The 18,440-nt window shown below is 41.3% G+C and overlaps 1 protein-coding gene across 1 annotated transcript; it reads left to right on the top strand.

Moving 5' to 3' along the window:
* The first annotated feature begins 411 nt into the window (after positions 1–411).
* LOC135476758 (serine/threonine-protein phosphatase PGAM5, mitochondrial-like) lies at positions 412–12,409 on the top strand. Its single transcript, XM_064756884.1, has 5 exons — positions 412–599; positions 1,880–2,061; positions 4,424–4,641; positions 10,968–11,101; positions 11,317–12,409. The coding sequence occupies exons 1-5, from the start codon at positions 424–426 to the stop codon at positions 11,465–11,467; spliced, it is 861 nt and encodes a 286-aa protein (XP_064612954.1). The 5' UTR covers positions 412–423; the 3' UTR covers positions 11,468–12,409.
* Positions 12,410–18,440: the final 6,031 nt, after the last annotated feature.

The following is an 18,440-nucleotide window of genomic DNA, read 5'->3' as shown; positions in this document are numbered from 1 at the left end:
TGGAGTAGATTTTCTGATGTTTGATGACCAAATTCTACTGGTTTTCTTCCGTTTTTGACGCTTTAAACGATCGGATGCAATTCAGGCAGCATAAAAGCATCTATGTGCAGTTTATAAGGTCCATTGCTGGGGTTCTACTTTAAAGATAGAATAGGGACTTCAGTGCATCTCCTTCTACAGTCTACATTGGATTTTCATGAAACTTTGTGGTTATGACAGAGACCCTGTGAGGAGGAGCATGTGCTATTGGGGTTGCACCACATGAATTACATCTATTTCATAATGATATAGCACATTACATTTTAAGAAGAATTCTTAATTCTGAATGTTTTTAAGAATTATACCTCAAAAATTCACCAGCCAAAGGTACATTTGTTTTGATCCCAGTGCTGTAGGGGCAAATTAGATCAGTGTGGGACAAGAATGACCTGGAGACAACGAGCCCAGGGGCTGGGGAAGGTGGTTGTGGGGGTGAGTGCTGTCACAGGAGCCTTAGTGGCCATTTACCTTCAGAAGAAAAGCCCTGAAGACAGAATAGCGGCCACGTCATGGACGACAAACTTCAAACCCAGCATCATTTGGGACTCCAACTGGGACAAGTGAGTTGGCCTGTTTTTCTTGGAGTTGCCTGTTACTATGTTGGTCCCCGATAAACATCATGTATCTGGTAAAACCTCATGAATTCAGGGGCTGTCAAATGTTTATTGCCACCGAGGCTTGGCCTACATACATGGCAATGCAACTATTCAGTCTATACATGGAAATGTGACTCGGCGGTGTAACTTAGGATTTATTTTTGTATTTGTTTATTTGACGTTGTTTATGGTTTATTTACAAGTGCTTCATTGCTCATTATGCTCAAGAAGTTAAAGGAATACAGAATCGATTCTGATTGGTTGGTCTGAGAAGTTCAGATAGACAAGTCCAGGCTTTGTCTTGCCGAAGTTGTATTGTAGGTATGGTACATTTATTCAAGCATGACAAAGGCGACAAAATTGAGCCCAGGAAACCCTGTCTTCTCTGTCAGCCAGTCAGTGGCGATCCTGTATACCTATAAGATTTGTTCTCATCACAGACAATTTTCCCCTGAACATGCTGATCACGAAGGTTGTAGGTGTGTCCCCTGCCCTGCCTTCACTGGTTTGGCCTGATACATTGACACAGATCAAATAAATACAATAAATACATCTAGTAATACATATAAACTGGTTCAGTGGCTGGTACATATGGTTTGGTGTTCTATGTTAGGAGTGACACTGAAAGGATGGCATTAAGCGTCACATTGTAGACAAAGATCTGTCACAGCTAAAACAGTTTACTTAGTGGAAAAAACATTTTCCTTGACTTAATTAATCGCTTTGTCTAATTCTCTAAGTTTTCTTGAGTTTAGAAATAGAATGCTACCTGAAGAAGTGTATTGAAGATGGCTTTTACAGAGTTATGCCCGTCTTCGTCTACATTTTGACAATATGAAGACATGCTGATGAAATTAATTTAATTAATTTACTATTTACAGCAACAGGGTATGCACAGAAGCCTCTCAGTTGTAGGTACTGACATAAAACAGTTCTGTCATGTTTGTACACATCAATAAGGAAATAAAAAAGCTATGCACCACATAGATCTAAGATCTGTTTCATTCTTCCCAGATTAGCTTTCAGAAATACAGATCTGTACTCTTCCATTTACTAACCTGCAACTCGGTTCTTCCTGGTATGCTGCCCTCAACATGTCGAAAATGTACACCACAAAAACATGTTTCCTGTAACCCTTCAGTAATTCTTTCTTTATATCACCTACAGTGTAGTTATTTGTGAATAATAAAGACCACAACATTACCATTAACACAAATATATCTGCATATCATAATATTTGACAGACGAGAACCAGATTCCCTGGTTAAAGTGTCTAAAGACAACCCTGATCCTAAACAGCAGAAGGACTATGAGAACTTGGTCATGAAGAACACCCCCAAGGCGACAAGACATCTGATACTCATACGTCATGGAAACTACAATCTGGATGGGGAGACGGATCAGATGAGGTACCTGACGAAACTGGGTATGTTATTCATTCAGACAGTACATTGGCCAATCATTCAAGCAGTCAGTCAGTCTGTTATTCAACCAGTACATTGGCCAATCATTCAAGCAGTCAGTCAATCCGTTATTGAACCAGTACATTGGCCAATCATTCAAGCAGTCAGTCAGTCCGTTATTGAACCAGTACATTGGCCAATCATTGAAGCAGTCAATCAATCCATTATTCAACCAGTACATTGGCCAATCATTCAAGCAGTCGGTCAGTCTGTTATTCAACCAGTACATTGGCCAGTCATTCAAGTAGTCAGTCAATCCGTTATTGAACCAGTACATTGGCCAATCATTCAAGCAGTCAGTCAATCCATTATTCAACCAGTACATTGGCCAGTCATTCAAGTAGTCAGTCAATCCATTATTCAACCAGTACATTGGCCAATCATTGAAGCAGTCAGTCCATCCATTATTCAACCAGTACATTGGCCAATCATTCAAGCAGTCAATCAATCCGTTATTGAACCAGTACATTGGCCAATCATTCAAGCAGTCGGTCAATCCGTTATTCAACCAGTACATTGGCCAATCATTCAAGCAGTCAATCAATCCATTATTCAACCAGTACATTGGCCAATCATTGAAGCAGTCAATCAATCCATTAATGAACCAGTACATTGGTCAATCATTCAAGCAGTCAGTCAATCCATTATTCAACCAGTACATTGGCTAATCATTGAAGCAATCAATCAATCCGTTATTGAATCAGTACATTGGCCAATCATTGAAGCAGTCAATCAATCCATTAATGAACCAGTACATTGGCCAATCATTGAAGCAGTCAATCAATCCATTAATGAACCAGTACATTGGCCAATCATTGAAGCAGTCAATCAATCCATTAATGAACCAGTACATTGGCCAATCATTCAAGCAGTCAGTCAATCCATTAATGAACCAGTACATTGGCCAATCATTGAAGCAGTCAATCAATCCGTTATTGAACCTGTACACTGGCCAATTATTCAAGCAGTCAGTCAATCCATTATTCAACCCGTACATCTGCCAATCATTCAAGCAGTCAATCAATCCCTTATTCAACCATTACTTTGGCCAATCATTGAAGCAGTCAGTCAATTCATTATTCAACCAGTACATTGGCCAGTCATTCAAGCAGTCAATCAATCCGTTATTCAACCATTACATTGGCCAATCATTCAAGCAGTCAGTCAGTCCATTATTGAACCAGTACATTGACCAATCATTCAAGCATTCAGTCAACCTATTATTGAACCAGTACATTGGCCAGTCATTCAAGTAGTCAGTCAATCCCTTATTCAACCAGTACATTGGCCAATCATTCAAGCAGTCTGTCAATCCCTTATTCAACCATTACTTTGGCCAATCATTGAAGCAGTCAGTCAATTCTTTATTCAACCAGTACATTGGCCAATCGTTCAAGCAGTAAATCAATCCATTATTCAACCATTACATTGGCTAATCATTGAAGCAGTCAGTCAATTCATTATTCAACCAGTATATTGGCCAATCACTGAAGCAGTCAGTGAATTCATTATTCAACCAGTACATTGGCCAATCATTCAAGCAGTCAGTCAATCCGTTATTGAACCAGTACATTGGCCAATCATTCAAGCAGTCAATCAATCCATTATTCAGTTAGCACATCATTCCAGCAAACCAATCTGACAGTCAAGTATTGAATCAATCCATCAATCAATCAACGTGCCAGTAGGGCAGAATGACCCTGAAGCCTCTCACCAGTGCAGTCGCTGTGAGCTCAAGTCCAGCCCATGCTGACTTCCTCTCTGGCTGTACATGGGAAAGCCTGCCAACAACCTTCGGATGGTCGCTGGTTTCTGCCAGGCTCTATCCAGTTTCTTCCCACCGTAATGTTGGTTGCGAACATTATGTGAAATATTCTTTAAAGCATAAAAAAGCAATCAAATAAAAAATCATTCAGTCAATCAGCCAATCATTTTGTCCAGAAATTCATAATTCAGTCAATTTATAGTTCAGTCAGAATTCATCATTTGATCAGTCCATTATTCAGTTGGTACATCATTCTATCTATCAAACCAGTCATACAACCAATCCACCATTTTGTCATTCAGTCAAACAAATCCAACAACTTCTCTATTTCATTCAATCCACTATCATTCAGTACTAGGTTTCTTCCCACCACGATGCAGGGTCACCATCATATTTGTCAAATACACCTTCATATTTTTCAGATACTCTGCAGTACAGTGTAAATCTCCAATCAAATAAATAAATAGAAAATAAATAATCATTCAGTAAGTCCATCATTCAATCAATCAGTCAGTTCACTCATCAGTTCATCATTTAATCAATCGACAATTCACTGACAGGTAGAGAGCAGGCAGAGTTGACAGGACTAAGACTTCAGGCTCTCAACAAGCAGTATCTGAAGCTGGTTTCCTCGACAATGACCAGAGCTGTGGAGACTGCTGACATTATCCTGAAATCCCTGCCTAAAGACCTGCCTGTAGAGAGAAGTGACCTGCTGAGAGAGGGTGCCCCTATCCCACCTGAGCCCCCTCTGGGCAGCTGGAGACCTGAGAAACAGGTGAGTTGTGATCAATACTGTTCTTTCACTCAGTTTATACATGTATGCTTAATATTGCTACGAAGAAGACAGTTTACATTTATTATTGTATTACAAACTAGTTTGCACCTGGCAGTGTGTGTTAATGTGTTTGCAAAATGCTAATTTAAAGAAGAATATTTTATTTTCTTCCAGTTTTCTTGTACATTTTACATATTTTACACATTTGTGTGGGTTTGATTGTCTTGAACTGTGACTGGGTGTCAGCGTCTATTGTTTTTGAAAAATAAGGATTTCTAACAGATTTACAACTTACCCCAAGTACTGTCATATATTCATTACATTTGTGTTTTAAGCCAGCTGGAACTGTCATTAAAAATATGTTGGCTGGGCATAACCCAACCCATACTTCATGAAGCGTCCAACTGTAACATTTTTATTGAGCTATTTCTGTTTTTCTCTCAGTATTAATTGCTTTCATGTCATTGTGTTTTCTCTGTGCGAGTTTCCAACCAGTCATGTTCATGGTTACATAGTGCATTGAGGTTAGTCAAGATATGTTCGGGATTGATTTTTATCACCCCGAATACATAATCAAGCCTGCTGAGGACCATCTTGCGTTTCCTGGTCGTTATGTCCCCTTTTTGAACCAGACATATCAAACAGTTTTCAACCAGTAAAGTTCAAAATAGGTGTTAATACTCTATCTTTGACCTGAGGTCAGTGAGGGGACATTTGGGGTTGATGATCATCCCTGTACAAGTACATAATCCAGTGAGGGGACAGTTGGGATTGATGATCATCCCTGTACAAGTACATAATCCAGTGAGGGGACAGTTGGGAGTGATGATCACCCCTGTACAAGTACAGAATCCAGTGAGGGGACATTTGGGAGTGATGATCACCCCTGTACAAGTACATAATCCAGTGAGGGAACAGTTGGGATTGATGATCATCCCTGTACAAGTACATAATCCAGTGAGGGGACATTTGAGATTGATGATCATCCCTGTACATGTACATAATCCAGTGAGGGAACAGTTGGGGTTGATGATCATCCCTGTACAAGTACATAATCCAGTGAGGGGACAGTTGGGATTGATGATCATCCCTGTACAAGTACGTAATCCAGTGAGGGGACATTTGGGGTTGATGATCATCCCTGTACAAGTACATAATCCAGTGAGGGGACAGTTGGGATTGATGATCATCCCTGTACAAGTACATAATCCAGTGAGGGGACATTTGGGGTTGATGATCATCCCTGTACAAGTACATAATCCAGTGAGGGGACATTTGGGTTGATGATCATCCCTGTACAAGTACATAATCCAGTGAGGGGACAGTTGGGATTGATGATCATCCCTGTACAGGTACATAATCCCATGAGGGGACATTTGGTATTGATGATCGTCCCTGTACAAGTACGTAATCCAGTGAGGGGACATTTGGGATTGATGATCACCCCTGTACAAGTACATAATCCAGTGAGGGGACAGTTGGGATTGATGATCATCCCTGTACAGGCACATAATCCCATGAGGGGACATTTGGTATTGATGATCGTCCCTGTACAAGTACGTAATCCAGTGAGGGGACATTTGGGATTGATGATCACCCCTGTACAAGTACATAATCCAGTGAGGGGACAGTTGGGATTGATGATCATCCCTGTACAGGTACATAATCCCATGAGGGGACATTTGGTATTGATGATCGTCCCTGTACAAGTACGTAATCCAGTGAGGGGACATTTGGGATTGATGATCATCCCTGTACAAGTACATAATCCAGTGAGGGAACAGTTGGGGTTGATGATCATCCCTGTACAAGTACATAATCCAGTGAGGGGACAGTTGGGGTTGATGATCATCCCTGTACAATTACATAATGCAGTGAAGGGACAGTTGGGATTGATGATCATCCCTGTACAAGTACATAATCCAGTGAGGGGACATTTGGGATTGATGATCATCCCTGTACAAGTACATAATCCAGTGAGGGGACAGTTGGGATTGATGATCATCCCTGTACAGGTACATAATCCCATGAGGGGGACATTTGGTATTGATGATCGTCCCTGTACAAGTACGTAATCCAGTGAGGGGACATTTGGGATTGATGATCACCCCTGTACAAGTACATAATCCAGTGAGGGGACAGTTGGGATTGATGATCATCCCTGTACAAGTACATAATCCAGTGAGGGGACAGTTGGGAGTGATGATCATCCCTGTACAAGTACATAATCCAGTGAGGGGATATTTGGGATTGATGATCATCCCTGTACAAGTACATAATCCAGTGAGGGGACAGTTGGGAGTGATGATCATCCCTGTACAAGTACATAATCCAGTGAGGGGATATTTGGGATTGATCATCCCTGTACAAGTACATAATCCAGTGAGGGGACAGTTGGGATTGATGATCATCCCTGTACAAGTACATAATCCAGTGAGGGGACAGTTGGGATTGATGATCATCCCTGTACAAGTACATAATCCAGTGAGGGGACAGTTGGGATTGATGATCATCCCTGTACATGTACATAATCCAGTGAGGGGACATTTGGGATTGATGATCACCCCTGTACAAGTACATAATCCAGTGAGGGAACAGTTGGGGTTGATGATCATCCCTGTACAAGTACATAATCCAGTGAGGGGACAGTTGGGTGTGATGATCATCCCTGTACAAGTACATAATCCAGTGAGGGGACAGTTGGGATTGATGATCATCCCTGTACAAGTACATAATCCAGTGAGGGGACAGTTGGGGTTGATGATCATCCCTGTACATGTACATAATCCAGTGAGGGGACAGTTGGGGTTGATGATCACCCCTGTACATGTACATAATCCAGTGAGGGGACATTTGGGGTTGATGATCACCCCTGTACAAGTACATAATCCAGTGAGGGGACATTTGGGATTGATGATCACCCCTGTACAAGTACATAATCCAGTGAGGGGGACATTTGGGATTGATGATCACCCCTGTACAAGTACATAATCCAGTGAGGGGACATTTGGGATTGATGATCACCCCTGTACAAGTACATAATCCAGTGAGGGAACAGTTGGGGGTGATGATCATCCCTGTACAAGTACATAATCCAGTGAGGGGACAGTTGGGATTGATGATCACCCCTGTACAAGTACATAATCCAGTGAGGGGACATTTGGGATTGATGATCACCCCTGTACAAGTACATAATCCAGTGAGGGGACATTTGGGATTGATGATCACCCCTGTACAAGTACATAATCCAGTGAGGGGACATTTGGGATTGATGATCACCCCTGTACAAGTACATAATCCAGTGAGGGAACAGTTGGGGGTGATGATCATCCCTGTACAAGTACATAATCCAGTGAGGGGACAGTTGGGATTGATGATCATCCCTGTACATGTACATAATCCAGTGAGGGGACAGTTGGGGTTGATGATCACCCCTGTACAAGTACATAATCCAGTGAGGGGACATTTGGGATTGATGATCACCCCTGTACAAGTACATAATCCAGTGAGGGGACATTTGGGGTTGATGAGCATCCCTGTACAAGTACATAATCCAGTGAGGGGACAGTTGGGATTGATGATCATCCCTGTACAAGTACATAATCCAGTGAGGGGACATTTGGGGTTGATGATCATCCCTGTACAAGTACATAATCCAGTGAGGGGACAGTTGGGATTGATGATCATCCCTGTACATGTACATAATCCAGTGAGGGGACATTTGGGGTTGATGATCATCCCTGTACAAGTACGTAATCCAGTGAGGGGACAGTTGGTTTTGATGATCATCCCTGTACAAGTACGTAATCCAGTGAGGGGACAGTTGGGATTGATGATCATCCCTGTACAAGTACATAATCCAGTGAGGGAACAGTTGGGATTGATGATCATCCCTGTACAAGTACATAATCCAGTGAGGGGACATTTGGGATTGATGATCACCCCTGTACAAGTACATAATCCAGTGAGGGGACATTTGGGATTGATGATCATCCCTGTACAAGTACATAATCCAGTGAGGGGACAGTTGGGAGTGATGATCATCCCTGTACAAGTACATAATCCAGTGAGGGGACATTTGGTATTGATGATCGTCCCTGTACAAGTACATAATCCAGTGAGGGGACATTTGGGATTGATGATCGTCCCTGTACATGTACATAATCCAGTGAGGGGACATTTGGGATTGATGATCATCCCTGTACAAGTACATAATCCAGTGAGGGGACAGTTGGGATTGATGATCATCCCTGTACAGGTACATAATCCAGTGAGGGGACATTTGGGATTGATGATCACCCCTGTACAAGTACATAATCCAGTGAGGGAACAGTTGGGGTTGATGATCACCCCTGTACAAGTACATAATCCAGTGAGGGGACATTTGGGATTGATGATCACCCCTGTACAAGTACATAATCCAGTGAGGGAACAGTTGGGGTTGATGATCACCCCTGTACAAGTACATAATCCTGTGAGGGGACAGTTGGGAGTGATGATCATCCCTGTACAAGTACATAATCCAGTGAGGGGACATTTGGGGTTGATGATCATCCCTGTACAAGTACATAATCCAGTGAGGGGACATTTGGTATTGATGATCACCCCTGTACAAGTACATAATCCAGGAGGGGACATTTGGGGTTGATGATCATCCCTGTACAAGTACATAATCCAGTGAGGGAACAGTTGGGATTGATGATCATCCCTGTACAGGTACATAATCCAGTCAGTGAGGGGACATTTGGTATTGATGATCACCCCTGTACAAGTACATAATCCAGTGAGGGGACATTTGAGGTTGATGATCATCCTTGTCCAAGTACATAATCCAGTGAGGGGACAGTTGGGATTGATGATCACCCCTGTACAAGTACATAATCCAGTGAGGGAACAGTTGGGATTGATGATCACCCCTGTACAAGTACATAATCCAGTGAGGGAACAGTTGGGATTGATGATCACCCCTGTACAAATACATAATCCAGTGAGGGAACAGTTGGGATTGATGATCACCCCTGTACAAATACATAATCCAGTGAGGGAACAGTTGGGATTGATGATCACCCCTGTACAAATACATAATCCAGTGAGGGAACAGTTGGGGTTGATGATCATCTCTGTACAAGTACATAATCCAGCATGGCCGCTGTTGGCCATCTTGAATTTCCTGAATGTCACACATTTATCTTTCAACTGATACAGGACCAGTGCTGTTTGGCTGAAAATTGAGATAGGATATCCTGGGTTAAGGCCTCGTTTACGCTGGAAAAACGGTTGTGAGTTTCCGCCGGAACCTGTCCTAACCACTGTCGTAAAGCAGCATTCAGAGGAATAAATGAATGAAGTTTAATACATTGCGTCATTTATTCAAGGCTGTATGTAGATTGTGGCTTATACCTGTGACATGACTTGACGTTTTGACTTCCGTGTACTTTCTCAGATTACAGTTCCTATTTGGCTTCTTTCAATATATACATGTTTGTCTTCAAATCTAGAGAGTGATATGCAATGAACCTTCATTCATGGATTCACTGGTCCAGATGCTTCTCTCTTAAATTTCCAAACATTGTGCAGGCCATACCAAAGGGAAATTATTGATTTAAACAATGTTACAAGTATTCACATTGCACTGCAAGCTACGCCCAAGTACACGTATCACCGTGAAGTCTTCAAAACTCAGCAGTTTTTCTATTTGCGTGATATGACCTCAGTAGTTTGTCTGTGTTTTGTTTGTTATGCCATCATGTGACCTCATTAGTTTGTTATATATCGTGTGACATGAATAGTTTGTCTGTTTTACATGATTTGACCTCAGTAGTTTCTTTCTCTTTGTTATGTGTGATTTGACCTCAGTAGTTCGTCTCTTGTTTGTGACCTTACCTCAGTAGTTTGTCTCTTTCTCTTGTTTATGACCTCAGTAGTTTATGTCTGTCTATTGTGTGTGATTTGACCTTATTAGTTTGTCTCTTGTTTATGACCTGACCTCCGTACTTTGACTCTGAGTCACTACCTTGCGATTTGACCTCGGTACTTTTTTTCTGTCTCTTGTTTGTGACCTGACCTCAGTAGTTTGATGCTATGTCACTCCTTGTGATGTGACCACAGTAGTTTGTCTCTGTCTATTATTTGTGACCTGGCCTCAGTAGTTTGACTGTCACTTCTTTGTGATTTGACGTCGGTACTTTGTTTCTTTTTTTTGTGACCTGACCTCAGTAGTTTGATGCTGTGTCACTTCCTTGTGATGTGACCTCAGTAGTTTGTCTCTGTCTGTTGCTTGTAACCTTGCTTGTGATTTGACCTCAGAAGTCTCTCTCTGGTTTCAGCAGTTTTTTGAAGATGGAGCGAGGATAGAGGCAGCATTCCGACATTACTTTCACAGAGCTAGTCCAGATCAGACAACAGACAGTTATGAAATTATTGTGTGTCATGCTAATGTTATAAGATACTTCGTCTGTAGGTAAGCAAAACTTTGTTGCAGTTCTATGCTTTGGCTACAGTGCGGCATCTCGCCCATTACTGATTTTCAGATCAGCATGGGATCATAAAATACCAGTCCGTAATGTACAAAAATATTTACAATAACCCAATAATATTGAAATCTCAGTGAAATGAATTGACGTGAAAATCAACCAGACAAAATCATAACAGAGATTTGTTATGTGTTTGTTGCAGAGCTCTCCAGTTCCCGCCCGAGGGTTGGCTGAGGATGTCTCTGAATCATGGCAGCATCACCTGGGTCACCATCCGTCCCTCAGGCAGGGTGGTTCTCCGGGCCCTAGGGGAGGCGGGCTTTATGCCACCCGCCAAAATTTCCTCCATGTGATGAAAGACAGTAGTTAGGCCATCATTAGGTACTATGTTAATAAGTATGTAGAGGCTGTGACTAGTCTAGCATTTCAGACGAGGCATTTTGTGGACAGTCAGGTAGCGGAGCTGATCACAAGTTGCAAATACAACAACAGAATATAAGTTGTACCCTAGACTCCGTACAGCGCACGTGCCACTCTCTACCCTCGCTTTACCTCAGTTACACTACTAGACAAGCTTGACATGGTGTTTTCTAACATCACTTTCTGCCTCATCACCATGATCCCAACAGTGTTGTTGTGTTTCCTGACATCACTTTCTGCCTCATCACTGTGACCCCATCAGTGTTGTTGTGTTTCCTGACATCACTTTCTGCCTCATCACCGTGACCCCAACAGTATTGATGTTTCCTAACATCACTTTATACCTCATCACTGTGACCCCAGTAATGATGTTGTGTTTCCAAACATCACTTTCTGCCTCATCACTGTGACCCCAGTAATGTTGTTGTGTTTCCTGACATCACTTTCTGCCTCATCACCGTGACCCCAACAGTGTTGTTATGTTTCCTGACATCACTTTCTGCCTCATCACTCTAACCCCACTGAACTTTCCATGCATGTCAGGTAGTGATAGCCAATCAGTCGTGAGAGGCATAAACGTATATGTGGTTGTTGTTCTGGAACTTTGTCTGCTCCAATTCCGGACTGTCCACAAGACGCCAGGCAGCATGAGATGGCATGAGATTGTGAAAGACTAAACTCAGACATGAATGCAAACATTGACATCAGATGCCTGATTTTTACTTAAGCAAACATACCATGGCAGTCAGGCAGTAGGCCTAATGATAAGATCTGTCCCTGATAGTTGCCATGGTTGCCATGGTAACAGTGCATGTCCTGCTTACATGTGAAATGGTCCTAGAGATTCACTTTTGAGTAGCACAAAGAATAGATCAGGTGGATGTGTGAATTCCACAGCAAGATGCGTGACCTCTAGTCAGAGTTTGAGAACTTTGCCACAGTTCTTATTTTGTCTTGTCATTAGTTCTTTGACATCAAACGCTTGTTATGTGATAAACTTTTCTAAAACTTTTATCTGTTCAGTAATAGCACATTTGACCTACAATTTCGTCCATGACTAAGTTGCTCATTTTGGCGGATTCTGAGGGTTTCATTTATCTCAGAATGGTGTGTTGAGGCTTGTTTGTAATGTAGGATGATACCCTGCTGAAAAAATGTAAGTTGCGGACTAAAAATGTACTTCAGGGTGGCAAAGTTTTAGGTCATATAAAGTAAGTGTTAAACCACTTAATAGTTATGACTTGAGCCAAAAAGTGACTTTGGACAGGCTTTCTCAGGATCTAGTTGAAACTGGTTTTGTAAGTAATGTTTTGATTGTGTTTTTTTTTTGTATTTAGCACTTAAAGGGCCATCTCTTTTCCCACCATGAAAGGCTGACCACAGATATAATACACTGTAAATCAGTGGTGGTTGATTTATTATCTCAGCTAAGGAGGTTATGTATTTGCTTGTCTGTCTGTCTTTCAGCTTGTGTGTCTGTCTGCTTGTCTGGATGTCTGTTTGTCTGCTTGTCTGTCTGTCTGTCTGTCTGCTTGTCTGTCTATCTTTCTGCTTGTCTGTCTATCTTTCTGCTTGTCTGTCTATCTTTATCCTTGCCTGTCTGTCTGTATACTTGTCTGTCTGCCTGTTTCTGCTTGTCTGTCTGCCTGTCTCTGCTTGTCTGTCTGTCTTTCTGCTTGTCTGTCTATTTTTGTGTTTGTCTGTCTGCTTGTCTGTCTGTCTGTCTGCCTCTGCTTGTTTGTCTATCTTTCTGCTTGTTTGTCTATCTTTCTGCTTGTTTGTCTGTTTGTCTGTCTGTCGGCACCTTTATTGAAGAATCATTCCTGGATTTGAATGAAATTGAATGACAACCTATCTTTTAACATGGACATTCATTTAAAGATGGCCTTGAGTGCAGGACATCACCAGATCATATACGGTTGACATCTTGTGGAATGTCGCAGCTATTGAAAATTTGCACGTCTTTCCATGAAATACCTGATCACTACGTAATATATTTTCTTGTCTCCACATCAACAATCACATACCTCAAATCACAGTCTTATATTTTTTCTGAGTATTTTATGATGGACAGATTTTTTTTATGAAACAAATGTGATACGATTTTATTGTTCTATACCTTAGGAGGACAGCTGTGTATGTATGTAGACAACATAGGAAATGAGGTGCAATCTACAGGTATTTCCCAGAGTGTATCAAGACAAGTTAAAAACATCGTTTCAGTTTTGCACCTTGGCTACATGTACCATATAGTCTGGCGACCGTACATTTTTCACCAAAAATGTACTGTATTGGTCATCCGTCTGTCTGTCCTCTATTTCTTGTTACTGAAAAGTCTATGAATAAATTTATGTATAGTTTTGGAATTTGACTGATAAGTTATGCCTCTCTAGTCGTATAAGTTATGCCTCTCTAGGGGTATAAGCTATGCCTATCTAATGGTATAACCTATGTTTGTCTAATGGTATAAGTTATGCCTATCTAATGGTATAAGTTATGGCTCTCTAATGGTATAAGATATGCCTCTCTAATGGTATGATATGCCTCTCTAATCGTATAAGATATGCCTCTCTAATGGTATAAGTTATGCCTCTCTAATGGTATAAGTTATGTCTCTCTAATGGTATAAGTTATGCCTCTCTAATGGTATAAGCTGTTCCTCTGGTATGGTATAAGCTGTTCCCCTGGTATGGTATAAGTTATGCCTCTCTAATGGTATAAGCTATGTTTGTCTAATGGTATAAGTTATGCCTCTCTAATGGTATAAGCTATGTTTGTCTAATGGTATAAGTTATGCCTCTCTAATGATATAAGCTATGTTTGTCTAATGGTATAAGTTATGCCTCTCTAATGGTATAAGCTATGCTTGTCTAATGGTATAAATTATGCCTCTCTAATGGTTATGCCTCTCTCATGGTATCTGTTATGCCTCTCTAATGGTATAAGCTTAAGGGTATAAGTTATGCCTCTCCAATGGTATAATCTGTTTCTCTCTAATGATATAAGGTTTGCTCCTCTAGTGGTATAAGTTATGCCTCTCTAATGGTATAAGGTATGCCTCTCTAATGGTATGAGCTATGCCTCTCTAATGGTATAAGTTATGTTTGTCTAATGGTATAAGTTATGCCTCTCTAATGGTATAAGCTATGTTTGTCTAATGGTATAAGTTATGTCTCTCTAATGGTATAAGGTATGCCTCTCTAATGGTATGAGCTGTGCCTCTATAATGGTATAAGTTATGCCTCTCTAATGGTATGAGCTATGCCTCTATAATGGTATAAGTTATGCCTCTATAATGGTATAAGTTATGCCTCTCTAGGGGAATATCCAGTTTTGATTCTCACAAGTTCTGATGTACATATCTGTAGTCGATCTGACTTTTGACCTACTTTCTCAGATCAGAGTTCATATCCGGTTTGGTAGTGCTTGTTCTGTGCTCTGGGGCAAATGTAAACACATTGGAGAGATAGTTCGTGATATTTAATATCTGAAACCTTAGACCGTTTTATATTGTGGTGGATGTGAGTGACCCACTTTCGCTGGGTGCAAGGTCATATTTGACTTTGTAGCTTAAAATTGTTATAGCCAAAGAAAAGTACACTAACGTGAAGTATAGCCGATGTCAGATGAAGGAAATTTAAAAACTGTCCAGAAAATTAGTTGGATTTATTTTTTTTTTTTTAGAATTTTTTAACTCGGTAGAATGCATATGAAACTTCGGGCTCTGCGGTGACCTTTTCTGATCACGTGAGTGACGTCACGTGAGGTATTTGTCACTTAACACACAGAAACGGTTAGATTTCATCCTTCCAAATGTAAACGTATAGATCTATGAATGCATTCACCGAATGCGTCTTGAAACTAACAATTTCTAGTAAAAAATCTGAATGTGACTTCGCAGATTTGCCGCTGTGTCACTACAGACCACCGTAGAATCTGATATTTAAAACTATTTTTCTGAGGTAATGTTCTCAAGAAATAAATCGAACTTTTGCTGGACAGTTTATCTTTCATTTCATATATATTTTATTTTAGTTTTTTCTTTGCCTATGATACAAGAGTCTCCAAAAGAGGGCTGTTGTGAACGTACCCAGTATTCCATATTTGTGGAACCCCGTTTTTATGTGCACCCTTGCCGAGGGGGTGAAGTGAGAGGGTTGTTACAGCGCAGCTTCATCTCTGCATATTTTCATGTATATCACGTTAGGACGGTGCAAGACTTCACAATTTCACTCATTTTGGATCATACAGTCTTCATATTATTTGGTATTCGGTAGCGTTGCGTATTGTTTTGCGTACCATATATTATTTTCTGTAACCAAAACTACGGAGTACGTCATGTGTGTTCCATGTATTATTTTCTGTAACCAAAACTACGGAGTACGTCATGTGTGTACCATGTATTATTTTCTGTAACCAAAACTACGGAGTACGTCATGTGTGTACCATGTATTATTTTCTGTAACCAAAACTATGGAGTACGTCATGTGTGTACCATGCATTATACATTCATTTAGCTGTAAATTAATGTCAGCATTGCATTGCCGCGACAACTTTGACAAAACCTAATCATTTCACTTTGGCGGAACCGTATTGATTGTTTTTTTGGGGGGATGACCCTCTCCAGGTTAGACCACCCTAATATGGTGCTCTACGAAAAATATCGCGGAAAATTGTTGAGTTGTATATATTCTTCTATCAGGTGGAAAGTGCTAATTTGCAAGTAAAAACCTTGGATCAAGGTTTTACTTGTCATTCCTTTATTGTTTGTTGACGTGTTTTTGAATTGAGACGATAGAGTATTTTGTCGATGGCGAAGTAGTGAAAGTTATCACAGGAGGCCTATTCTTGATCCGTCTTGTGACTGGCTCGACTCCAGCTCTCGCTTTTGTTCGACTGCGGCTTTTCAAGCCTGGATATTTGTCATGTACCTGGCAAACGACGGTGGTTCACTCCGGTTTCCTCCTCCCATATATACCCGGCCTTCGTCATACAGGTGAAACATTGACGAGTTTAACACCAATGGGATTTAATGAATAAATTGCTCTGGTAGCCCTGTCACGCCTTGACATTTAGAAAGCATATGCCTACGCATGAAAATTTCTCTAAAACACTATCAGACGCAGAATTATCAATTTTTTTTTTCAGTTTTAGGCGTATACATAGCGTATTTATAATGTATTGGTAACTTATATAGAACGTATATACCAACGAATTCTTAGCGTTTTGCCGGCGTTGACAACTTATGCCCAACGACGGTATAGCTTATGACTAACGCACAGCGGTGTGTAGCTGACAATCACGTGTCGTAGCCAATAAAAGGGTACTACTCGATTCTAATCAGTTATGGAAGACGGATGTTACTCGAGAACGCGATATTAGTAAAACCGCGCGACCTTAAACCACGCGAGAATTACAAAAAACTCGCGTGGTTTTTGCTAATCTCCACTCTCGTGTTCTCGAACCGCGGATTTTATGACAGGACATGCTACTCGAGATCGCGAGATAAGTCAAACCGCGCGATATTACTTCTAACCTCGCTGTTGACAGACCGCGCAAGAATAACAAAAAATAGTACCTGTAGTAATGTTTTTGTGGAACTGTGTTTTGTCTCTCGAAAACTCTCGGAAAACTAAAGGTCTTTGCCGCCTATTATTCTCGAGTTACAGACCTGCGGGTTTTTGACATGGCGAGAATCAGAGACTAGAGAAAAGCAAACGTTATTATCTTGGCGCGGTTTTAGCTATTGTGGGGGTTCTCTAGTTCTCGAGCCGCGGGTTATTAAAACAGTGGCTGCATTAGTCTTCCATACACAACTGCACTGGACATTGCAGCACCAACATCTTATCAACGACTTATGAGTAATTTACAAGGGACGTGTGGCTACGATCGTATAACGTACATGTTTTCGACTACCTCGCCGTACTGCCACGTAGGTCCAGTGTGCTTCAGTGATGGACTCCAACTTTACACAAGACTTACTCATAACTTACTCGACGTACATTAGTGTATTTGCCAAATTTTTCATACATAGGCATACGCTGGCTAAAACGCTAAACGGCCATAAAATGCTTTGAAAATAGTGAGAGAAATCGCAGGCGTTAAATCAATGTTACCTCTGACATTGTCACGAGATCTCTTATAGCGTGATAGTTCTGCTTCTCAACCAGGTATCCATTGCAACGACTTTTGGCAATAATGATAAAAGCTTTGTATTGGTTAGACAATGTTTTACAGATTACGCGATATAGCACGAGGTGTCCGTCGAGAAATGGTGTCATGTATTCCGAGCCAAATGTCAACAGGCCCATACTTAGCGCACACCTCCATTTCCAGGCCGGTGGCACCTACAGCATACCAAATTTGGCCATTCAGTCTGGATTAAGCGCTTGTTTTCCAGACATATCAATTTCACAATCATGTTATATAGTTTGGCTGGCGAGCAGTGCTGCCAGGTTAAATCTGCCTGCTGCTTGTGAAACGTGATGAAATGTACATGTCAGATACAGGTGCTCTGAGGTACAGAGAGCGTGTATAACATATACGGTCACAACAGACAATCCGGGCCTTTCCACTGGCTTAGAAAGCGGAGAGGAGGTTAAACACAGATCCTTCTTCTCAGACATGCATTTAAGTAGCCCAGCAACCACCCCCCCCACCCCACCTCCCCCCCCCCACCCCACCCCACCTCCCCCCCCCACACCCCCCACCCGTTCCTGTTCTCCCGGCTTTGTATAGTGGCAATGATTGGACGACAATTTCCTCTTCGGTGGACACACATGAATGTCATTGGACATCGCTTGCGTTGTACCAGCAAGTTCCTTACTATTTTGGCAAAAGTTGGTGGTTTTCTCCGGCTTCCTCCGGCCTGGGCATAGTGTAAATGAGATGTCAGATTTCGACGTT

The sequence above is a fragment of the Liolophura sinensis genome, chromosome 10, assembly GCF_032854445.1.
Source record: "Liolophura sinensis isolate JHLJ2023 chromosome 10, CUHK_Ljap_v2, whole genome shotgun sequence".
NCBI lineage: Eukaryota > Metazoa > Mollusca > Polyplacophora > Chitonida > Chitonidae > Liolophura > Liolophura sinensis.
Note: the sequence above shows the minus strand (reverse complement) of the source record. Positions and strands in the feature narration are given on the sequence as shown.